Source organism: Mastigoproctus giganteus, chromosome 5 (genome assembly GCF_048544385.1).
Source record: "Mastigoproctus giganteus isolate SK-2022 chromosome 5, ASM4854438v1, whole genome shotgun sequence".
Taxonomy (NCBI): Eukaryota; Metazoa; Arthropoda; class Arachnida; order Uropygi; family Thelyphonidae; genus Mastigoproctus; species Mastigoproctus giganteus.
Genome location: NC_143579.1, coordinates 228,577,470 through 228,602,528, shown reverse-complemented (window position 1 = coordinate 228,602,528; position 25,059 = coordinate 228,577,470). Strand labels below are relative to the sequence as shown.

The 25,059-nt window shown below is 37.2% G+C and overlaps 1 protein-coding gene across 1 annotated transcript in view; it reads right to left on the bottom strand.

The window, feature by feature from the left end:
• Positions 1-25,059, bottom strand: part of LOC150086196 (glycosyltransferase 25 family member) — a 97,387-nt gene that overhangs the window by 37,234 nt on the left and 35,094 nt on the right. Inside the window, exons 4-5 of the mRNA XM_090374826.1 lie at positions 24,115-24,184; positions 8,585-8,792 (exon numbers count right to left, since the gene is read on the bottom strand). Of these exons, the coding sequence (XP_090230952.1) occupies positions 8,585-8,792; positions 24,115-24,184 (278 nt within the window). The remainder of the gene's footprint in view (positions 1-8,584; positions 8,793-24,114; positions 24,185-25,059) is intronic.

Sequence of the window (25,059 nt, the reverse complement as noted above, 5' to 3'; positions counted from 1 at the left end):
GGTATAACTATCTCTTTTAAAGCTTCTTTTTATACAGCTGGATAGATTTAATCAGCACAGGTGCTTTGTTCACTTTTTAGCTGCAGTAGTCTCTCTTTTACCTTCCTTTTTGTTATTATAAAATCATTTAACTCTGTTCCTAAAAACTTCATGTGTGACCACAGATACAAAATACTTATTCAGTTTATCATCATTCCTTACCATCAACAGTTATGCCTTTTATATCCAGTAGACCAATTTGATACAACCATTTCCTTCTAGTATGGTACACACAAAGAATGCCCTGCTACTTCTCTTTGTATTTTTAGCCAAAGACTTCTCATAATGTTCCTCAGCTTACCTAATCCCCTGAGTAACTTGATTACAGACTAGTTTATACTTGCTGTAAGTCTTCGTGTCCCCTGGCAATTTTAATCATCCCACATATTCTTCTTCTCTGCCACTAAGCTCCTCAGTTTACCTGACAACCAGTTTGGTAGAAACCATTTGCTCTTAGTCAAAGGGTGTCAGCTTTTTAAACTATCATTTAGTTCTTTAGAATTTGAGTTTTTGTAAGAAGGGATTGGATATATACATAAGGAGGGGTTGAATATACACCGGTGTTCAAAAAAAGTGCCTTCGCGAAAACCTTTTTTCACGATGGTATGTTACATTAATGACTAGCATCACAAATAGAAATATAAACAAAAGATATTTATTAATAATTAAGGCAAAGCTAAGTGATATTTGACAGTTGCTCTCAAAATATTCCAAAATGAGCATTTCAACCTTTATACAATGGTTTTGGTAAACACGACAATTATAGCTGAAATGTTATCAGAAGCCTTCAATTTGCTTCAGTTTATCATTTTATATGGAAAACAAAATGAAAAATTCACCAGGTGCAAACTAATATCTAGTTGAACCGCATCTGGCCCTGATGACAACAGCACACCGTTGAGGCATTGACAAGATCAATTTCTGAACATAACCGACAGTTTGTGGTTCCAAACATGAATTATGGCTTCCTGAAGTTCATGAAGGGTCTTTGGTTTCTTTCTAGCAACTACAGATTCCACATGATGCCAACAGTTCTCTATAGGATTCAGGTCCAGGCTGTTTCCTATCCAGCTAACAGTTGTAATGGACCTTTCTTCCAATCATTTTTTCATCTGTAAAAAATGTAAACGCATTACTGTCGAACCTCTAATGAAGAAATGAAGCTAAAGTAACTGCAGAAATGCCTACTTACACTTTTTGCCCGATGACAAGGAGCAGAGTCATCCTGAAAGATGCAGTTACTTGGCAGGTTGAAATAGTCTCTATTGTTTGGCAGCAATTTGCCTTCCAATATAGCCAGGTATCCATTGGAATTTACAGAACCTTTTATAAACTGCAAGTGACCTACTCCGTGATATGAAATGCACCCCCATATCATTTGGCTGGTTAAGAATTTCACTGTAGACACCATACAATCTGGATGGTATTCTTCACCACGTCTACGGCAAATCGTTTGTCTCCCATCAGAGCCATGCAGGTTGAATTTCTTCTCATACAAGAAAATAACTGACTTCCAATGCTTGGGGGTCCATTTGACATGCTCCAAACACCAAATTAATTGGGCCTTTTTCATTTTTTGTGTTGAGGAGGGGCTTCTTCTTGGGATGACAGGCTACAAGTCCATTTTTGAAGAGGTGTCTTCTGACTGTTACTGCACTTGTTACCACTCCTGTATGTTCTTCCCATTCTCTTTTCTGTCTCAGACGAAGAAGCTTTACGATTTTTAAGGCATAAGTGCTTCAAAACGTGGTGCTGTTTTGGGGTAGAGACTCGTTTGCATCCGGTTCCTTTTTTTCCTATCAGCAGAACCAGTATTCTTGAGTTTGGAAAGAAATCTACTCGCTGTCGACTGATTACAAGACATTCTATAAGCAATATGACAGGAAGAACATCCTTCCTCACATAAAGCAACAATAGCACTCTTTCTTCATGGCTTCAACTGCACGTAACTCACCAACCAGACACAAGCAAGGAATGACTGCAACTCTTGCAGAGCGTGCTTATATAGCTGAAATTAACAGTTGATGCAATATTATGTCATCACCTATGCATTCTTATCTGATGCGATCTTTAAGAAATATTGCCATATACTTACGTTACTTGGACGACAATTACAATTTTAAGGGTTGATGCACTTGCTTTGAACACCAGTGTATATATATATATACCTGGAAGAATTAGATGAAATATGAAAACAGGAAGCCTTTTGTGGCAGATACCAGATAAGATTTATTTCCTCTGATCTTTCTGCTATTTGTAATACTATGTGAAAAGAAATACCTCTCTTAACACTGAAATTTTATAATGAAATAAAACAAGTTAGTTAATGTGCACAGTGCATAACATTTCAGGTGTTTGATTTTTTCTTAAATTAATTGAATTTTTTTTTTTTTCTTTTTGAATGATTATTAGAAGCGAAAAGTAAATATTGTTATCTCCTTATCAACTAATTACACTTAATAACTCTAGTTTATTCTTGAAACTTAGCCTTTCGGTTTAATTACAAATGTATAATGTTATTACTCGTTTATTATATATTTTTTAAGCCTCTTTTCTCTCTGTATATATGTTTTCATAAGCAACACCACATTAACAAGTGTTCCACAGGGGTTTTTGCTGGACATCATTCTTCAAATGGAGATTAAGGCAATCAACTTTTACTATTATTTAACATTCAATGTGTACAATAAGGTTTCCGGCAAGTTCATTCACTAATATTGATGTTCCAGAAAACGCCTGTGTTTTATATGATCAACTAGTGATTTATATATTAGGACAACAATCTCGTGTTCTCAAGATCTATTCTAAAACATGGAGAATAGATTCGCAACATCAAAATCGCCATTGTGTTTATTCACTCTGAAATCCTCCCATAAGTTAGACCTCAGAATGCCGCAGAACTATGGCTCTTTTACTATAAAACTCGTGCTGTGGGTAACATGTAGCAAGAGAATGGCTAAGAGGCAAGGATGATTAAACAAAACATGGTTTATTAACTCTAGCATACAAACAGGTGTAAAATAAAATGGTTATATACTTTTATATAATTATATAAGAGCTCTATCTCTTATCAAAAGGGATACAAACAGTATACGGCTAATGATACATGTGTATAAATATGTCTGTGTTCTTCATGTGATCTTCAGTTGGCACTGCTGCCCATACTCTCTGAAGCCAACAATCATCCTGCAGTTCGAGTATCTGGGTGTATGTGTAAGTGTACTATACAGGTTTAACAGTCATAACTTATGGTATTCCATTAATACAAATGGATCTTGCTAATCTTAAACTCTAATTTCTAAGCATTGTAAAATAGATGCTACCTTAGTTCCTATGAGGAGGCTTGTTTGTCAGTGGCCTCTATTAAATAAAGAGTTATGTATTAAAGTCCGACACTTTCATTCTATTAACTATCGTGTTGCAAATATAGGATGAGACTTACCAGAATAAACTTTGCAATATTCAGGAATAGACCAATAGGAACAAGAGCCAGCAGCAAAAGATTCTCAAAACGTTTTTACAAAATAGCCTTAAGAAAAAGAAGTGCTTCGCTCAGGATAAGACTCTCTTCGTCTCTTTGTCTCTCTCTGTATCTTTCTCCCTTCTCTCTCTGTCTTCCTGATCTTTTCGTTCTGTCCATTCCCACCGTCCCATCCTGTCTCTCTTCTGGGTGCCCTGATCTGCATATATATATGTTCCCCCCCCCCGCTTCAGAGTTTCCAATGCTTCTATTGGTCAAAAGGCTAATTTCGTGGGGAAATGAAAATCCCAGCGACTGTTATTTTGGAGACCTGACACAGTAAAAAATGGAATTTATGAGCAGAAAGAGGAACTTCACATCTGCATGGGATGAAATTTCCAGACTGCCCAGCGATAGTCACTAGATCTAAAGTCCGTTCATTCCTACACAAGGAATTTCCAGACAACAATCACCCTGTAGTTATAGAGTTCAGATTTCACCCTGAAGTATGCTTCTTAATTGACATTACTCTTTTCTCCGACGAAAGTCATATACTTTCTCACCGTTTTATAAATATTATATCCACGATGTTCGTCCGATCCGATTGAGTAACGATCTCTTGCTGTGAATCAGCCGGACTCATAAAGATGGAATAGTGTTTCAACTGCTATTTTCCCTAACGCTGCACCAATGGGCGTACGCTAAAAAAAGAAACAGTCTTCTACACGGAGTGAATATCACACTACAAGTACAGTAGTGGCAAAAAGTATAAGATGACTTGGCGAAGTAACAGCCCTCAAAGGCAAACAAAAAGTAAAAATGAAGACATTTTTACACAAGTCTTACTTTTTTTTTTTTTTTTTTAATGTAAACCTCAGACACGAGAGGCATTAGAACCTATAGTACTTAGTACCATGCTTGGGTTGGAGGTTGAGAAGACGAAAGAAGATATTTGTTGACATTGGACTTGAACTTCTGTAGACTGTAATTTTCAGGAAATACGTATGAAGGAAGGTTGTTCCAGAAAACAGCAGTTGAATGAATAAACAAGGAAGATGAAAAGTTGGTTCTGTGAGTTTGGAGTTGCACAGTAAATGGATGTTGGCTGGTGGCGGCACGTGTTCGGACTGTTTTGAAAGAGAGTGGGAATTATAGAAGCCAATTCAGAAGAACAGTGCCCATGGAAGTATCTGTAGAAGAGGCATGCAGCAGAAACAGTATGTCTATGAGACAGCGAGTGGAGAGACTTTGTTAAAGATAAATCATTAATTAACCTAACTGCCCTCTTCTGAATAGAATCTAGAAGCCTGAGAGAGGTTTTGGGGGCACCACCCCAGATGTGGGAACAATATTCCATGGCAGGGCGGATTTGCGATTTATACAGAGTGAGCAGCTGTTTCGAAGAAAAGTAATGCCGAGAGCGAAAGAGAAAACCAAGTTTTTTAGATGCAGAGGAAGCAATATTTGTAATGTGCTTGTGCCAAGAGAGATTAGAAGTCAGGGTAATCCCCAAAAGAGATATATCATTTTGCTTAGAAATTGGAGTGTCACTAAAGAGGAGCATAAGAATCCTTTTTGCGAGATTTAAGACAAGACTGGGTTTTACAAGGGTTGAAATCAACTAAGTTGTCTTTGCCCCACTGGAGAATTACCTGAAGATCGGCATTTAAGGAATTGGTAGCATATTTTCAAGAAGTTGAAGCTGATTGAGCAGGACAAGGTTTCTCAAAATGGAAAGTGGAATACAATGTGCTATCATCGGCAAAACTATGGGTCATTAATATACAAGAGGAAAAGAGTGGGGGAAAGAACTGAACCTTGGGGGACACCAGCATTAGTGGAGAAGTTAGAAGACAGAGAGCCATCTACCATCATCCTCAGTGAGCGATCGGAGAGAAAACTGGATAACCAATTACTAAAAACAGTTGGCAAACCATAACATGGAAGCTTGTTTAGAAGACCTTTATGCCAAACACGATCGAAAAACTTCTGAGATGTCAAGAGCAACTACTTGTGTTTCACCAAACCTTTCCATTGAATTAGTCCATAAATGGGTAACATAAGCCAGAATATCACCAGTGGATCAACACTAACAGAATCCATATTGGCGATCGTTGATCAGACGGAAGGTTTCTAGGTAGTTTAAGAGTTGGCGGTTAATTGATTTCTCCATTACTTTAGAAAGAGTAGAAGTAATTGCAATGGGACGATAATTGGATGGGAGGGATTTGTCACCCTTTTTAGGAACTGGCTGGATATGAGCAAATTTCCAAGCAGAAGGAAAAACACAATTTGGAATAAGAAAGTGAAAAAAGGTGGCAAAGAATAGGAGTAAGTTCAGGAGCACAGATTTTGAGAACAAGTGGAGAAATACCATTGAGACCTGGAGCTTTCTTAGCATCAAGGTTCGTCAAAATCCTTCTGACATCCTTTTGACTGAAGACCACAGGGGGCATTGAATGGAGCGTGTTGGGAATGGTGGGAATTGTTTTACCAAGATCATTAATACATGAGTTGGAAGAAAAATGGGATGCTAGCAGGTCAGCTTTATCCTTGGCTGAAGTGACAACAGAACCATCTGGGTTGGACAAAAGTTGCAGCCAATAGCTTTGGCAAGAGACCAGAATGGTCGGCTACCATTAGGGCAAGAAGCAAGTTTTCTACTCTTAGCCTGTTCAAACTCTAGTTTGGACTGATTAATAACTGCTTTACAATTGTTGCGAGCTGTGGTGTAGGCAGAAAATGAAACTGAAGAATTAGAAACAAGCCAATTACGATATGCAACATTCTTCTCTTGGACAGCCTTAGCACATTTATTGGAAAACCAAGGTTTAGATAAAGGACAAGATTTTAAAGTGGAGCGTGGGATAAAGGATTCCATTCCTGCAAGAATAATTTCACTAACACAATCTGAGCAAACGTTGACATCAGAAGTTTTGAAACAGTAATCCGACCAAGGAAAAGAAGTCTCGCAGGTCATCCCATTTTGCATTCTTGTAATGCCAAACAACACGAGGTTCGGAATAGCCATGATATAAAGGTTCCATTGGAGAATAGATAATCACCAAGTTGTGATCTGAAGTGCATAAAGGACCTCTCTCTTCGACCGCATACTTAGAAGGGTTGTTTGTGAGAAAAAGATCAAGCGTATTGGCTACATAATTAGGATTTTCCGGTATTCTTGTAGGTAAATGAACAATCTGTGCAAGGTCATTAGTAATTGCAAAAGCCTCAGCATCACGACCAGCTGGGTCGGTGTGACTAGAAAATGGAAGCCAGCTGGAGTTGTGAACATTAAAATCACCAAAGAAAATTACCTCACTGTTAGGAAAGTTGGACTGGAGAAAGTCAAGCTGCAAAGAGAGGAAGTCAAAGAGCTCCAAGTGATTAGTGGAGTTGGGAGAACGGTAGAGACAACAGATGAATTTGACACAATGAGGTAGAGAGTTTTTAAGCCAGAGAAGATCAAAGAGAGTAGATTCCAAATTGCCAAGTCTCTGACAGGGAATATCAGAACGGACATATGCACAAGTACCACCTTTGAGGCAAAAGGAATCATACAGCAAATAATTTGGGCATCTGAGATGAGCAGTAGTTGAGTCAACCGATAACTGAGATTATGTCAGAAAACGTACATGGGGTTTGGCAGACTGCAAGTGGAAATGGACGTCGTTGAGATTAGAATTGAGACCACATATATTTGTGAAATGAATTAGGAAGTGCTTGGGAGGTTTAGATCTTTTCGCAGATAAGCTTGCTCTATTAGTTTGACAATTCATTGTGTATTCAATAGTAAGAAAAAGTGGGTGGGACATGCTGTATGAAGTAATGAAATTTTTGGATATGGCGTACACATGGTAAGAATATACCCAGATTCTTGACATAACGTGGCCTCGACAATGCTCCCCACATACACACTACTCGGACTCCCTCCAGTCACTATCTGGCAGAGTAGAGGTAGCAAGATTATACACTAGCTGATTCGGAAGCCTCCTAGAGAGTTACCAATAGGTTCGGTCCGGTGTACTATCTTGCAGCCGGCCTGCGAACACCGTTTTAGAGCTGTACCCTCGAATTGTAAGGAATATTGGATCTCGCCACAATGTTCATCATAACCTCAAAAGGCATCAATCATACTGCATGATGGAAGAGATAGGGAAGGGTTGACTGGAACTTAGCTCTAGAGACTAAACATGGATTCCACCACTTCAAGCCTCCAATAAGCAAAGTGGTGGTATTGCACTGGTTGATGAGAGTCATCTACCACCTAGTACTGCCTGGTAATATAGAGGGGTGGCATTCCTCCATGTGGTGTGGGTGCCACACCTCGACCCCTGCTTATGTTGGTTCACACCTGGGTGGTCACCCACCATGTACTTGTGCATGGAGGTTATACCCAGGATTACTAACAGTCCCACCATCGTGAAGGTGCAAGCAGAGGATTTGGCTGCCACAGACTGTCCGGACTTCACCGAAATTGGGTCCACTTGACTTGAGTGTCACCCAAATATCAATTCCATCAGCATTTTAGACTCCCAGGTAGTAAGTACAGCTTGTCTGTCATGTCTGTGACAACCTCAAGGACCAAACAATATATGTTAAGCATGACATAACAATATATGTTAAGCATGACATAACAATATATGTTAAGCATGACATAACAATATATGTTAAGCATGACATAACAATATATGTTAAGCATGCAAAAACTGTCTAAAGCTAATGATAATGCATTAAAACAAACTATATCTAATCTACGAATTTCAGTTTTCATACAAATTGTAAAGAAAAAAGAAATAATAATTACTGGATTTCTATTTGCTATATTTTAATAAAATTATAAAAATTTTGGTTCAACAAATATTTTTAACAAACCCAAATACAAAATTTCACAAAAATCCATCCACTGGGAGTCCTTACTTGTACTTATGGACAGACGTGATGAAGACAACAGGCACTTAGAATACATACATATATATATATATATATATGCAAACATGCGTAAAAATACATATCGCATAATATAAAAGGCATAATATAATATAAAAAGACCAACGACATTCTGTTGGTAACATGGATACTTACCAGAAACTTTAGTAGAATGGGAAAATGCAATAATATCATCTTTAGGACCAAAATAGTCTCTCAGTTTATTAGGATCAAAGGTAATATAAGCTGATTCCTTTCGATGTAAATCCACTAGCACTGCGGAATGAACCATAGGAACCTCAAAGCAACCTATCTTTTCTCTTTCCAGGATTGGCATGTAATCTTCTGTCCTTTTGTAATAACCCTTTTGTAAAAAAGAAAAAAAAAACAAAAAGTAATAACCCTTTTGTTATGGCTCTTTTGTGAAAAAAAAAAAAAAAAAATATATATATATATATATATATATGATCAAATTAATCCGAAAAGTAAATAGAGAACTAAAAATTATATATTAAAATAAATAAGAAAAATAATAGGAAAAGCTAACAGCTTTTCCTATTATTTTTCTTATTAAGAAAAGCTAAAAGCTGGCAGCAGAAAAGCACAATCCACTACATGTTGCGTATAATAAGCTAAATTAAAATAGAATATTGCCAGTAGCATGGCAAACCAGTAGAGTGAAAATGAACTGAACCAAATAAAATAACAATAAGAGAAAAATATGTGTGGGGGGGGGGTGATGAAGAAAAGGGTAGTGTTGAAGCAATGTTCCTAAAATAATTGAGAAATCAAGCCAATTAAAAGAAATTTAGCAGCGCCCCCTCGATGAAAATTAATAAAATAAAATAAAATATTTTATTTTATTTTATTAATTTTCAGTTTATTTGGTCATGTAATGTTCTTAGTTTACGTTTCCACTAATAAAATAAAATATTTTATTTTATTTTACTAATTTTCAGTTTATTTGGTCATGTAATGTTAGTTTACGTTTCCACTTTAGTGAGATTTCACATAATTCGGAAACGGGTGCCATCGAGGGGGTTCTGCTAAATTTCTTTCAATTGGCTTAATTTCTAAATTATTTTAGGAACGTTGCTTCAACACTACCCTTTTCTTCTTCATCCCCCCCCATATTTTTCTGTTATTGTTATTTTATTTGGTTCAGTTCATTTTCACTCTACTGGTTTGCCATGCTACTGGCAATATTCTATTTTAATTTAGCTTATATATTATATATATACACTGGTGTTCAAAGAAAGTGCATCAACCCTTAAAATTGTAATTGTCATCCGAATAACGTAAATATATGGCAATATTTCTTACAGATTACATCAGATAAGATTGACGCGTGTAGGTGATGATGTAATATTGCATCAGCTGTTACTTTCAGCTATATAAGCATGCTCTGCAAGAGTTGCAGACATTCCTTGCTTGTGTCAGGACAGCAAGTTACGTGCAGTTGATGCCACGAAGAAAGAGTGCTATTGTTGCTTTAAGTTAGGAAAGCTGTTCTTCCATTCATATTGCTTATAGAGTGTCTTGTAATCAGTCGACAGTGAGTAGATTTCTTCCCAAACTCAAGAATACTGGTTCTGCTGATAGGAAAAAAGGAACCGGATGCAAACGAGTCTCTACCCCAAAACAGTACCACATTTTTGAAACCATAAAGCTTCTTCGTCTGAAATGAAAAGAGAATGGGAAGAACATACAGGAGTGGTAGCAAGTGCAGTAACAGTCAAAAGATGCCTCTGCAAAAATGGACTTGTAGCCCATTGTCCTAAAAAGAAGTCCCTCCTCACACAAAAAATGAAAAAGGCCCGATTAATTTGATGTAAGGAGCATGTCAAATGGACCATCCCCCCCGAGCAGTGAAAGTCAGTTATTTTCTCGGATGAAAAGAAATTCAACCTGCATGGCTCTGATGGCAGACAAACAATTCACTGTAGATGTGGTGAAGAATACCATCCAGACTGTATGGTGTTTACAGTGAAATTCCCTACCAGCCAAATGATATGAGGGTGCATTTCATATTGCGGAGTAGGTCACCTGCAGTTTATAAAAGGTTCCATAAATGCCAATGGATACTTGGCTATACTGGCAGGCAAATTGCTGCCAAACCATTAGAGACCATTTCAACCTGCCAAGTTACTGCATCTTTCAGGATGACCGTGCTCCTTGTCATCGGGCAAAAAGTGTAAGTAGGCACTTCTGCAGTTACTTTAGCTTCATTTCTGCATTAGAGGTTCGACAGTAATGTGTTTACATTTTTTACAGATGAAAAAATGGTTGGAAGAATGGTCCATTACAACTGTTAGCTGGCCAGGAAACAGCCCGGACCTGAATCCTATAGAGAACTGTTGGCATCATGTGGAATCTGCAGTTGCCAGAAAGAAACTAAAGATCCTTCGTGAACTTCAGGAAGCCATAATTCATGTTTGGAACCACGAACTATTAGTTGATTATCTTCGGAAATTGATCTTTTCAATGCCTCGACAATGTGCTGCTGTCATCAGGGCCAGAGGCAGTTCAACTAAATATTAGTTTGCACCTGGTGAACTTTTCATTTTGTTTTACATTTAAAATGATAAACTGAAACAAACTGAGGGCTTCTGATAACGTTTCTGCCATATTTGTCGTGCTTACCAAAACTGTTGTATAAAGGTTGCAAATGCTCATTTTGGAATATTTTTGAGAGCACCTGTCAAATATTATTTAGCTTTGCCTTAACTATTAATAAATATCTTTTGTTTATATTTCTATTTGTGGTGCTAGTCATTAATATAACATACCATTGGGAAAAAGGGTTAGAAATGTGAAATTCCTAGATGGTGCACTTTCTTTGAACACCAGTGTATGTATACAGCAATACCCCACATAGCACTGACAATTGGTACCAAAACTATTCTGTGTTATGTGAAACCGTGCTGATTGAGGTATAATTATAATGGGTTTTAATTGAATGCATACCAGAGAAATAGTCTATAAACAAATTATAATAAATCTATAAACAATTTGCACTTGATGCACTTGAAATTAAAAAAAATATTGCAAAAAATTTTATTAATGAAAAGGCAACATCATGAGAGACGAGAAAAAAAGCTTTAAAAAAAAAAACAGTTTATTTAGGTATTTGAATAATGAAGTCTGGTGAAGCCATCCCTTCTTTTTCTCGGTGTACAAGTCTTTGTAGCATCGAATACCATCTTGTAAAATTTGCCATATCTTGATGCTACGTTCAACATTCGGATCTCCATTCGTAATGGCCTCACAGGCCATGTCAACACCCCAAAAAATTTTCTCAAGTTCTTCTGTTGAAAATTGTTTTGGTGGCACTTCAGTGTTATCCACTTCAGAATCGTTTTCCTCTTCTGCATATGCAGTTTGCTTCTCAATTTCAGGGAGAGTTGCATCATATAAGTCAGTGCAGTCACGTACATTGGCAGTGTCCAAAGTTTCAAATCCCAAGTCTTTTTCGACCTTCACAATGTCTTCGGCAATTATCTGAACTTGAGATTCAAAACCAGTGAAATCATTTACCAAATAGGGCAAAACGTTCTGCCAAACAGAACGCATGTTGTTGGCATGATTTCTAGCCAAGGCGCAGATATATTTTCGATCATATTTAAAGGGGTAAAAAATAAATTTTAAAATGAAAAGTTTGAAAAACTATCATGTCATCTCATCAGGATGGAATTAAGAATACTGAACACTGTTGTACGTTGCAGCTGACTGCCTGAAAGGAGCTATTGTCACATGTGCATGGTAGACAATAGAGTTGGCACTACAGCACATATGTACCGTACCTAGGGTACGACAACACAGCATATATGCATAGTACCTGTCTAGGCTATTGAATGAGTTTTAATAGGTACAGTAAATTTTTGACTTAAAACTTAATTGAAAACCGTATTATAGTGAAACCCGTGCTGTTTGAAGCTGTGCTAGTGGGGTATTGCTGTATTATCATTTAATGAAAAGTTAATTTGTCAATGTTAAACTTCAACTGCCATTTCTGAGCCCATTGACCTAATTTTCCTAGATCTTTTGCAGTAGCTTCCCCAAATTACTGTCATTAACCACCCTGACAACCTCTGTATCATCTGTAAAGCTAGACATTACTCCGGCTATGCCTTCATCAATATTATCAATAAATATAGAAAATAACAATGGGCCCAGCATTGAACCCTGGGACTCCACTAATAACATTAGTATATGACATCAAAATTATTTTTTGCTCTGACTGGTTATGGGATTTAGCCTTTCTAGCAAATATCATCCAGCACCTAAGTGATCTGAACACCAGACTGCAGAAGAAAGTAAAACTAGTCTGCGACATGTTTTCAGATGTAATTCACACACACACACACATGAGAAAAGTGGAAGAAAGAAAGAAATTCAAAGCAATGCTCAAACTACGTTTAAAATGAATATTCAGTCTCCAAAAAAACATTTATCACCCTATATATGATCACATCAGAGAAACATGATAGTTCACAAAAAGTACCAATACAAATAACTTCTTGTTCAGCATGATCAACACTCTCCTCCACAGTATATGCTACATAGAAGTCTGTTATTATTCTCAAGCATTGATACTATTATGATTTCATTCTATCATTTGGATCAAGTAGGATTGATAGTCCATGAGATTGTAGACATTCTTCCAGAGATAATAGCTAAGGCTGCCATTTGACTGTGTAAAATGCTGATATTCAGGACTCCTCTGAGTTGGTATGGCAAATTTCAGCACAGTTTGGCCATTCTGTGACAAGTGAATCATCTGCTTGCCCCCCCATACTGGTGAGGCCAGTAGTAATCCCAGGTATATCCTACATGTGTATGGTCTAAAAATACTCAAGGATATTTTTAGTTTTTCAAGATTAAAGCTTTAAAATTATTTTCAGAGGACAGCAGATAGAGAGTCCACTAGACAGAACCTACTGGTAACATTCTAGAAGCATCTGAACTATTAGCTAGTGCAGAGGTAACAATATAAAGGCCACATTGTGGTTTCATCAATTTGATCCAGTGCCTCACTTTGGTGTAATTTGATCCTCAGTGGATCAAACTGCACCAATGCAGACTGGTCACAGCATTTAGCCTTTCTAGCAGATATTCGTTCCCTTATTGCAAGAGTTTGTCACAAAAAGGAAGTAGTACAGTTACTCGGGAAAGATTTTATGAGGTTTGTTACAGAAGGAATTTCATACACAATTTCAGAATTTTCAAGGACACCACAGATATTCACTTGTATCAGAATCATTTCATCTTTAAAATAGAAGTATCTGCAATGCTTTACTTTACATGCAGACTAATTATAACTGAAAATGCCTTCTATTTAACTACTTGAGCAAAATTTCACAAATGTTTCTCAGACTTAAAACTTTCTAACATCAAAGGACTTGCTGCTGTTGTTGTTGTAGGTTTCAGGAACATCAGCAACTTAGGTCATATTGCACTGTATATAATATGTCTGTAAGTTGTATGTATTTTTTGGTCAATCTGCTGTTTTCTGGATGAAAAACCTGAGTTTCTGGGACAAAAAACCATGCTGTCCTGATGGATATTTTTCACAACTTGGCTAAGTTAGTTGGTCTCAGGTTGTGAAAAATATCCATAAAATTTCCTCTGGTCTTTTCCACTGAGCTTGGGGAAGATGGTGATTATACCAACTGTACAACCCACGAGGCAAAGGCCTTGCAACAAAAAATATTAACTGTTCTTGGAAGCACTTATATATGTGAGCAAACATTTTCAAAAATGAAATCTATAAAGTCAAAATTTCAATCAAGAACAACTATGACCATTTACTGTTTATGCATATGCCACCAATTAAATATCAGTTTTCTTGCTGCTAAAATTCAGCTATAGTCCCTTCATTGAAATGGAATATCAAGTGAAGGTTGTTTTAGATATTTTAATTTATAAACTGTATAAGCACTGAGAAAGCAAAAATAAAGAGTAGGAGTGTGTTATAGGCCTAATGACTCGAATGAGCACAACAAACAATTGCACAGAGAAATAGAGTGGGCTAGTAAATCAGAATGTCTTATAATGGGAGATTTCAACTTACTAAATATAGACTGGAACTTATGGTTTGGTCACTCACACATAGTAAGACTTTTGTGGATTTATTGGATGATTGTTTTCTGCAGCAGCATGTTCAAGAGGCAAGCAGAGAGGGTAATACTCTTGATCTGGTTATCAGCAGTATCATTCATGTATTAAGAATTTGCAGATAAAGGAACCACTAGGTGGCAATGATTATATTGTACTGATGTAGGATTTAATTACCATCAGGGGTAAAGGAAAGGGTTTTTGCTTCCGTAAAGTTGAGTACAGTGGTCTCAGACAGTTTTTAAATTCTGTACAGTGGGACCAACTGATGATGTTATCAACAGCAAATTCCAAGTGGGAAGCATTCAAGGAATTAATGTGGAAGCTACTAAACATTTCATACCTATTAAGAAATATTGTTCAAGGTTTAGGCCTAAATGGTTGTCAAATGAACTAATGAAACTCGTGGCAGAGAAGAAAAATGCATGGGACGCATATAAATTATCAGGCGAGACAGAAGCCTATGGCAGATATAAGCTCGTCTGTAATCAAGTCATAAAGGAGGTTAAGGCAGGCGAAGACAGATTACGAGAAATTTTGGCAAAGGATGCTAAGAAAACAGCAAGGATTTCTTTACTTATATAAACTCTAAAAGGAAGAGGATGAATCAGATTGGTCCACTTGGTATCGATGGTTCGACTGTTGATGATCCTGCTCAGATAGAAAACAAACTGAATGAGTATTTTGCATCTACATTCACACACGAGGAGTTATTAAGGATTGAAAATGCCAGAAGGTTATCAAATTGTAGCAGGGTGCTTAATGATTATGTGATAACTGAGAGCAAAGTGGAGGAGAAATTGTTGAAGTTAAACATAAGAAAGGCACCTGAGGTGGATGGGATCTATCCAGTTATATTAAAGGAGGCGGCAAAAGAACTAAGCAAACCCTTAGCCATAATTATGAGAGCATCCTTGGACTCGGGGGCGGTCCCCATGGACTGGAGATGTGCAAATGTATCCCCAATTCACAAAGGGGGATCAAAGAGTGACACTAGTAATTACAGACCAGTTAGTTTAACTTCTGTTCCGGGTAAAATAATGGAGTCACTGGTTAAAGATGCATTGCAAGATGATCTAGACAAGACTGCAGCAATAATTCAGACACAGCATGGGTTTGTTAAGGGAAAGTCTTGTCTCACAAATTTGATTGGATATTATGATGTGGTTACAAAGGAATTGGATGCAAAAAATAATTTTGATATCATATACTTGGATTTCAGGAAAGCTTTTGACACTGTTGACATGGAAGACTACTGTACAAATTGGAGCAGAATGGTATTAAGGGTAAGTTGCTACAATGGATAAAAGGATGGTTGAGTGGGAGAAGACAGAGGGTGGTAATCAATGGGCGCTGCTCTTCGTGGACTAACATTAGTGGAATCTCACAGGGTTTGGTGTTGGGTCCACTATTGTTTTGTATATTTATCAATGATATTGATGAAGGTATATCAGGCTTAGTATCGAAGTTTGCAGATGATACAAAGGTTGGCAGGGTTGTTAATGACAGTAATGGCAGTGTGCTACTGCAACAGGATATAAAAAAATTTGGGAAGATGGGCTGAGAAGTGGCAACTGAAGTTTAACATTGACAAATGCAAAGTACTACATATGGGTAGAAGTAACCCCAGAGGAACATACCAACTGTGTGGTACAACGCTTAGGTTGGTAGAAAATGAAAAAAGACCTGGGAGTAATTGTGCAGTCAGATATGAAATTTTCTGAACAATGCAGACAGGCTGCAAGAGCAGGTCATGGGGTTTTGTCAATGATATACAGGAATTTTGCTAGAAGGGAAAAGGTGATTGTCCCTCTGTATAAGGCAGTGGTCAGGCCTTGCCTTGAGTACTGTGTACAGGTCTGGAGGCCTCATTTTAGGAAGGATGTAGATTTGCTTGAGATGTACAGAGAAGGGCAACAAGATTTGTGAGGGGAATGAAGATATCCTCTTACCAAGAGAGGCTTAAGTTCTGCAAATTGCAGTCGCTGGAGACTAGGCTCCTGCAAGGTGATCTGATTGAGGTGTATAAAACCTTGAATGGGTTGAGCACGCTGATTTCTGATGGGATTCTTTCACTTGGTCAGATTACAAACCAAAGGGAGCATAAATTCAAATTGAGGAAAGACAGCTATAGAATAGATGCGTGGAAATTTGCCTTTAGCCAGCTTGGGTGGTTAATTGCTGGAACAAACTTTCGTCTGTCGTGGAAGTTGATAGGGTAAATAAATTTAAGGAGGAACTGGTCAAACATTTAGAGGGAATGGTTGTGTGAATTTTTTTTTGGCTGATGCTACATAAGCTCATACACTTTCTTTATTGCATCACATGCCACAATTACTACTACTACATTTTAGCAATATTAAAGTGTAACACAAAAAGCTAAACTATATGTATTGCTACTATATAGAGACAAAAAGTTTGTATTTAAAAGACTTCATATTTTAAAGTCTCTCACGTTACTGAATTGCTATTTTGTTTATAGCAGTTATAGTTTATAACGGTTGTTAATTTTTTTGAAAGTTTTTATAGAATTCTGAATAATTAAATTTAATAAAAAAATTAACAAATAGAACCAAAAACTGATGAAATATATTTTATTTTAGGAAGACAGTGTTTTGGTTTGTATTTCTTGTCTGTACTGGCAATGTGAGTTAGAGGAGTTGCTATCCTGAACATTTATATTCTTTGAGTATAAATATTTAATGATATTAGTTTTTTATAAACTTTAAGTTATTTTATTAATCTTTATTGCTTTCTAAATTGAGAGGGAAGTATCATCCCTTGGGGCATACTGCAAGCTGGAAATGAAAAACCTGCAAATACAGTTTGTCCTTTTATGCCTTACTGAACAATTATGATAAACTAATCTCTGGTGTTTATTTGGTTTTTTGGTTTTTTTTTTTTTTTTTTAGGAGCATTAGCAACTAAGGCCATATTGCTCCGTGATACGCGGTGGTCATTCCCTGACCTTTCCGCATCCTCCGTATTTGGTGGTGACGGGCTCGAACCCCGGTCTAATCAAGAAGTGTGTGCTACGCACTGCTGCTCCTTCCCACCTGGCTACGAAGGCGCCTGGTGTTTATTACAGTGTACTGTATTTGTTAATGAAAGCAAGAAATTTGCAGAATTTTTTAAAAAATTCTGATTTTAACATTGTTTTATTATTATTATTTTTTTAAGACAGAGAAAAACACTTATTGCAAAAATAAGAAAACTATGTTATTGCAAAAAAACAGAGTTGGCATCTATGTATCACCAGTAACAATTGCAACAGATGATAGGATATATTTCTGCCCTTCTTTTCAGCTACTTACACAGTTCTCAATATTGAACCTTTTGATCAGTGTTCAATAATCCTGGAATAAATTTTGATGACACCCAAAGCATGCCAAAGTTATTGGTCAAAAATATCTGTCGTGATTAAATGCCAATAAAAAATAAAAAATTCATGCACTTCAAACAACCATTTCATCAACACTTGAAAACAAAGACTGAACTGAATGTTGGTCATCTTTTTGAAAGATTCTTTGTTGTTTTGGAATTGTTTTAATCCACTGATAAACAGCAGCCTTATTTAAACAGGCATCACAAAATGCAGTTAGTATTAGTGCAAATGATCCAAGAATGCAAGCTTATAAAGCATTAGCCAAACCTCTAAGAATCGGTCTAGTCCTTCCTAGAATTTATTCAAACCACCCACTTCCACAAAACAACAGATGGAAGTTTGTTCTAACAATCAACCATCCTCTGACTGAAGGCAGACTTCTGCACATCTATCCTGCAACCATTCTTCCTCTACTTGTATTTATACCCCCTTGTGTGTAGTCTCAGAAAGAAAAAGAATGCCATCAGCATTTGGCTAACTCAATCCATCCAACGACTTTAAACACCTCAACCAGATCCACCTGCAGGTGACTATTCTCTAGACACTGCAATTTGCAGAATTGAAGCCTTTCTTGGTAAGAGCACCCTTTTGTTTGCTTCACCAGTTATGGTTGTCCTTCTCTGCACCTGTTCCAGCAGATCTACATCTTTCCTAAAATGAGGCCTCCAGACCTGTATACAGTACTCAAAATATGGCCCAGCCATGGCCTTGTACAAGGGGATAATCACCTCCATATCCCTGCTAGCAAAGTTTCTCTATATATCACTAACAAAATCCCATTAGCTGTGCTGGCAATAGTATATGACATCAAAATTATTTTTTCATCCAGTTTCTTGGTCACTGCATCATAGTATCCAATCAGATTGGTCAGACAAGACCAACCCTTAACAAATCCATGATGTAACTGCAGTATAATTGCATTCCTGTCATGATGATCCTGCATTATTTCTTTAACCAGTGACTCCATTATTTTCAGGGAAACTGATGTTAAGCTAACAGGTCTGTAATTACTCATGTCATCTTTTGATCCCCCTTTATGAATTGGGGATACATTTGCACATCTTCAATCTATAGGCACCTTCCCTGAATCCAAGGATGCTCTCATAATTATGGACATGGGTTTGCATACTTCCTTTGCTGCCTCCCATACTGGATTTGATTACAGACTAATTTATATATACCATAGGCTTCTGTACCACCTGATAATTTAAATGCATCCCACACATTTTTTTTCTCTGTCACAAGTCTCATCAATTCATCTGACATACAATTAGGTCTAAGCTTTGAAAGTATTTCTTAGTTGGTATGAAAAGCCAAGTATCTTCTATGATTATTTCCCTTAATGCTTTCCATTTAGAATTTGTTGTTGATAACATCAGTTGGCCCCACTGCATAGAATTTTAAAACTGTCTGAGACCACTGCAGTTACCCTTACAAAAGCAAAAACCTTTCCCTTTATCATTGACAGTAGTTATATCTTTAATTAAATTCTACATTAGTATACTGTGTAGAATTAGTTTACATTAGTAAACTAATTCTACATTAGTTCACTGCCACCCAGTGGGTCTTTTACTTACAGATTCTTAATGCTTGAAGAATTGCTGCTGATCAAGAGTACTGCTTTCTTTTTTTGCCTCTCTAACATGCCGTAGAAAGCAGTCATCCAATAAATCTACAAAAGCTTTGCTAGTGTGTGAGTGACCAACTCACAAATTCCAGACAACCTCTGGAAAGTCAAAATCCCCCATTATAAGACATTCTGATTTACTAGCCTACTCAATTTCTCTGTATAGCTGTTTAGTATGCTCATCACAGTCATTAGGCCTATAGCACACTGCTACTCATTTTTGTTTTCCCAGTGCTTATGTCACACCAACCTGACTCAACATTGCACTGGTCACCTATGTCAACTGCATGTACTGCCTTAGATTTAATATGCTTAACTAAGAGCATAACCCCACCTGTTTTTTTCTTTCCTATATACATTGTACTCCCCATATTCAAATTCAGCATCACTTTTGTCTGAGTGACACCATGCCTCTGCTATCCCCACAATGTCTGCATTTGATGACTTAATCAGCACTTCAAATTCATCAAATTTATTTACAATGCTCCTACCATTACTGTAGATGCAAGTATACATGCACATTTTCTTACTCTTAGTTACCCTAACACAGCCCATGTATTTACTTGTTCCATGACCACAGAATTGCTTGAAATCCACAACACCTTGCATTCCAGGTCACTGCATGTTCTAATAGAAGCAGTGCAAGAATCACTTTTACCTCTGCTTGCAGCTCTAGTTAATCTATTATCCCACCAACTTAGGAGTTTTAAGACCTACATATCACTGCCTCAATAACATCAGCATATCTGCAAAAAGAACCAAACTTATCAAAACTTCTCAATTCATTTCACAAACAAATGCAATCTCAGTTCTAATCTCAATGGCATTCATTTCTCTGCTCAACTCCACTTACAATTTCTTATAACACTGATAGCAATGAATTCTGTGTTAACCAAGCATATTCTGTTTCTGCACATCCACCATATTGCCCATTCATTCCTCCAATCAACATACAACAAAAAACATAATATACAGTGTTTCAGCTATAACATGGTATATTACAGGTAGTTCTCGACTTTGAGTTAATCCGTTCCTAGCGTGCGCCCGTAATGCGAAAACTCGTAAAGTGGGAATATATTTCCCATAGACATAAGGTTAAAAATAAGGGTTATGTCCTCAACAATGGAATTAGTTAGCTAATTAGTTTATGTTTAAACAATGATTGATTTATCGAAAGAAATTAAAATGTAGCCTGTAAAATCAAGCAAATTATAATAATAGAGAAATTATTTATGACTTACAAATGTTAAAGGATGTTTATTCTTCATCATCATCGACTAAATGCACACTCAATGATCACTCATTATTGGCTAGGCACTCGTTGGTTTGTTGCACAAGGAGTCGTCTTCTTCAGAAATGTTTCAAAAGGCGTTTGTTTCCAAGATAATCTTCTCTTTTAATTATAAATTTCATGATTGCATGCATAAGCATTTTTTAACGGCACACACAAATTGCACGATTTGTGTGGAGTAACAAGTTTACGAAGCTTAAAAAAAAAAGGAATGAAGAGAAGATTCTGAAAATTTATTTATACAATTGAAGATTTCAGTAAAGGGGAAATACATTTCACCATAATAATGTAAAAAAACCACACAATTCCAGCTATTGGTATTTTCACAAATGCAAGATCAAGTTTACTACCTGTTTATAATTGCTTGCAGTAACAGAAAAGCCCAATGGACCGGAAAGTGCAAATTGTTTTTATTGTTTTATGGTCGTGACCTCCAGAAATGTGCTTTAGAAAAATATCACAAAGGTGTTTAAAATTGATTCTTATAACGGAACATATGATAACGATGAAAGTGTAGTGCCTTTTAATGATTTGAATTGGTAACTAATACAATTTACAAATCACACTCACAACCTTTTATATGGCCTTAAGGTCATGCTCGTGATCTTAAAAATGACATTTTAGAGAGATAAATAGCTTAGTTATACAGCAAAAATTTCAACTTCCAAGATCTTAAAGCGAATTACCAAAAAACAATGTGTTATTGGGTTCACCTTACGATATTTTAAATACAATGGTGCCTCTAGAACTGATTAATATCGTAAAGCGGGGTACACTGTATTGTACAGCTATGCACGTGGTGTGGAATGCGGTATTTATGAATGTTTAACATTCATTTTTTGCAATTAATGTTCATATTTTCGATTTTGTTGATACTTGATACTTGGAAAAAAAAACTCGTAAACCCGGGAACTCGTAAAGCGAGAACTGCCTGTATTATTATTGCTGCTCTTATATTATTTCTCCTTGATTGGGGGATTCCACTCCATGATGGGTACTGCTACCAAGTACACAGGGTGTTTGTAATATCTGATGTTACTGTTGGTTGAGGAACTCTGACTATCTTACAGGTGTTCAGGATTATGACTTTTTGGAGTTCCTTGTAGGTGTTCTCTGGGAGACCTATTGCTGCTAGGCTGCTATGTAGGGTCTTTGGCACTACACCAGTGGTTGACACGATGATTGGGATGGCCGTTACTTCTTGCATATGCCACATCTCCTTGACCTCATGTTTCAGGTTCATGTACTTCCTAATTTTTTCCTCATGGATTTTCTGGACATTGCTAGTTTTGGGCACCGCTATGTCAATCAGGCAAGTAGCCTTTTCAATCTTGTCCACAAGGGTTATGTCCGGTCTGTTGCGTGGAATGGTCTTATCGGTTATTATGGCAAGGTTCCAGTACAGCTTGTGGGTTGGGGTCTCTAGTACTGCCTGAGGTTTGTACTTGTAGTAAGGTACACTTTCTTTGGTCAACTGGTATTTCCTTCCTAGCTTCTGATGTATTATCCTGGATACGTAATTGTGTCTAAGAGCATACTCAGTCTGAGTGATCACCTTGCACCCCCCCCCCCCCCCCGGTGATGTGTTGGATCGTTTCTGAGGCCAGGTGGCATCGTCGACATGTGTCATCTGACATCCCGGGCTCCTTTGCAATGTATTTTCTGTAGTTTCTGGTGTTGATTCCATGGTCTTGGATGGCCAGCATGAATCCTTCAGTCTCAGGGAAGAGCATCATGCTTGTGAGCCATGCATTAGCATGGGCACATGATGCAAGAAAGCAAGCTTATATAGCCAAAACATCAGGCAAAAAAAAAAAAAAAAAAAAAAACTATTTTCACCAATCCACTTGGTCCAAATGTTTGTCTAGTTCTGCCTTGAACCTATTTAAGCTATCAACTTCTACAACGACAGATGGAACTTTTGTTCCAGCAATCAACCGACACACTGGCTAAAGGCAATCTTCTGCACATCCTACAACTGTGTTTCGTCAATTTGAATTTATGCCCTCTCAGGCAATTATTCTGAGCAAGAGGAAGAATCCCATCAGCACTGAACATGCTCAAACTATTCAAGGCTTTATACACCTCAATCAGATCATCTCACAGGTGCCTAGTCTCCAGACACTGGAAGCAACGTTATCGATGTAATCTTGATGGAGGTCATTGTAGTGTCTTCTTTGCCCATCTTTCTAACTTCACTTCTTGTGCTGTCTGCATGGGAGGGGGGGCTCCTCGCTTAGGTTGAGGGGTATACCACTTATCTATCTTCCTTATGGCCTGGTGCAGTGGTGCTGTGTTGTTCTCGAAGTAATCCTTCAGGTTAACTATCACTGTTTTCTGTTGCTCTATCAGGTCTATCAGGCCCCTTCCTCCCTCTTTCCAAGCTATTGTTAGTCTCTCCACTGCTGACTTTGGGTGTTGGTAGCTCTTGGTCATCACTGTCCTTGTCTTTTGCATGATAACCTCTAGCTCGGTGTTCATCCAATCTATGACCCCAAAGAGTATGTTAGTACTGGAGCTGCATAGGTGTTTATGGCTTTAACTGTGTTCCCTCCGTTCAATTTTGCTTTCAGCAGGCTTCTGAGTCTCTGATGATATTTTTCGGTCAGGCACTTCTTGATTTCCTTGTGCTCTAACTGCTGAGCCTGCAGCATTCCTAGGTATATGTAGGTCTCTCCTTCTGTCATGGCTTCGATCTCTTTATCAGTCAGCAGCTGGTAGTTTCGGCCAACTAATTTTCCGTGGTGCAGTGTGTGGGTCTTATTATTATTATTAGCCATATGGTGCAAGGAAGCCTGAGACATGCTGCACCAGCCAAAAAAATTCCCAAGTTACCCCGAGAGAGAGAGAGAGAGAGAGAGAGAGAGAGAGAGAGAGAGAGAGAGAGAGAGAGAGAGAGAGAGAGTCAGAAGTAGAAAGGAATCACCAAGAAAGAAAAGAATGATGATATCCAGCTCAGGCCCATATAGGATAGCTTATGTGACATATAAAAAAAAAAGGGAAATAGCTGCCTGATTTTAATGAAATTTGGGATTGATCAACAAATCTTTCTAAAAGAGCTGGATAGAAAACCATCCATTAAGAGTTGGATTGTTAAGACAACAGGTGAGCTCTTGCATACATACTAACCACCTAAAAACAGACCAAATGAAAAAATAGGGGTTAATTGGGAGCCATGTTTATATTTTATAGTTGATTTTGTGTAAACATACATTATATAAACACACACACACACACACAAAAATATAAAATACTTCAAAAGGTACCTGTTCTGTCATTCCACACCAATAATTTGAATATGCACCCAAAGATTCCAGTAAAGGAGCGATCACCACTCTAAAATGGGTCAAAAATACGGTAGATATAGTAAATATAGAAAACCATTAAAGTTTCAAGAATTTACAATTACAATGATACTGCATAATTTTTAATATTTTGATTGAATAAAGCAGGTTGGTATTAGGAATTGCTGATTTGAGATATCAAAATATTACCTATATCACAGTGAAACTAAAATAAAATAAATTGCATTCTTTTGGTATTTAGTTCCATTTATTTTAATATTTTTTAAATTTCTACCCATGTATGCTATTTCATCTACCTTAGATGTTTTTAGAAGTAGCTTCCCCTCCCCTCCAATGCTCTAGGTAAGACAAACAATGTAATAAATGATAATAAATAAATTTCTATTTATACTCTGGATTATCCAAGGCCACAAGACTTTACAACTTCACAGGATTCAGTTTTACACAGTTAACCTGTGCTATTGTTTTGATTTGATTGGTTTTTATTAAAAAAATGGTATTAGTCACAATTAATTAGTCTTGAAAGCTGTGATGCTTCACAATTGGAATATGCATTCATTGCATCCTATTGTGCATTCTGTTCATATTAAATAAGAACATGGAAATGCAAAGCATGTATGAGAGAGGATCGAGTTTGAGAGAAAACACTCACGTTACATTCGGTTTTCTGTTGGGGAAAAATGTTGCCCCTCCTGTGATAGTGACAGAATTTTGAGCTTACAGCTTTTTAGAAAAAACTTCATAAGCCCAAGCTCTGTCACTATCATAGGAGGAGGACGAGCAATATTGTTCCCTAGCAGAAAAGACAGAAAATGAATGCAGGGGAGCATTTTCTCTCCAAACTACTTCAATACTTGCAATAAAATAGTAACCCCCTTCTATATTTGGTTAATGCAGTAAGTCTAT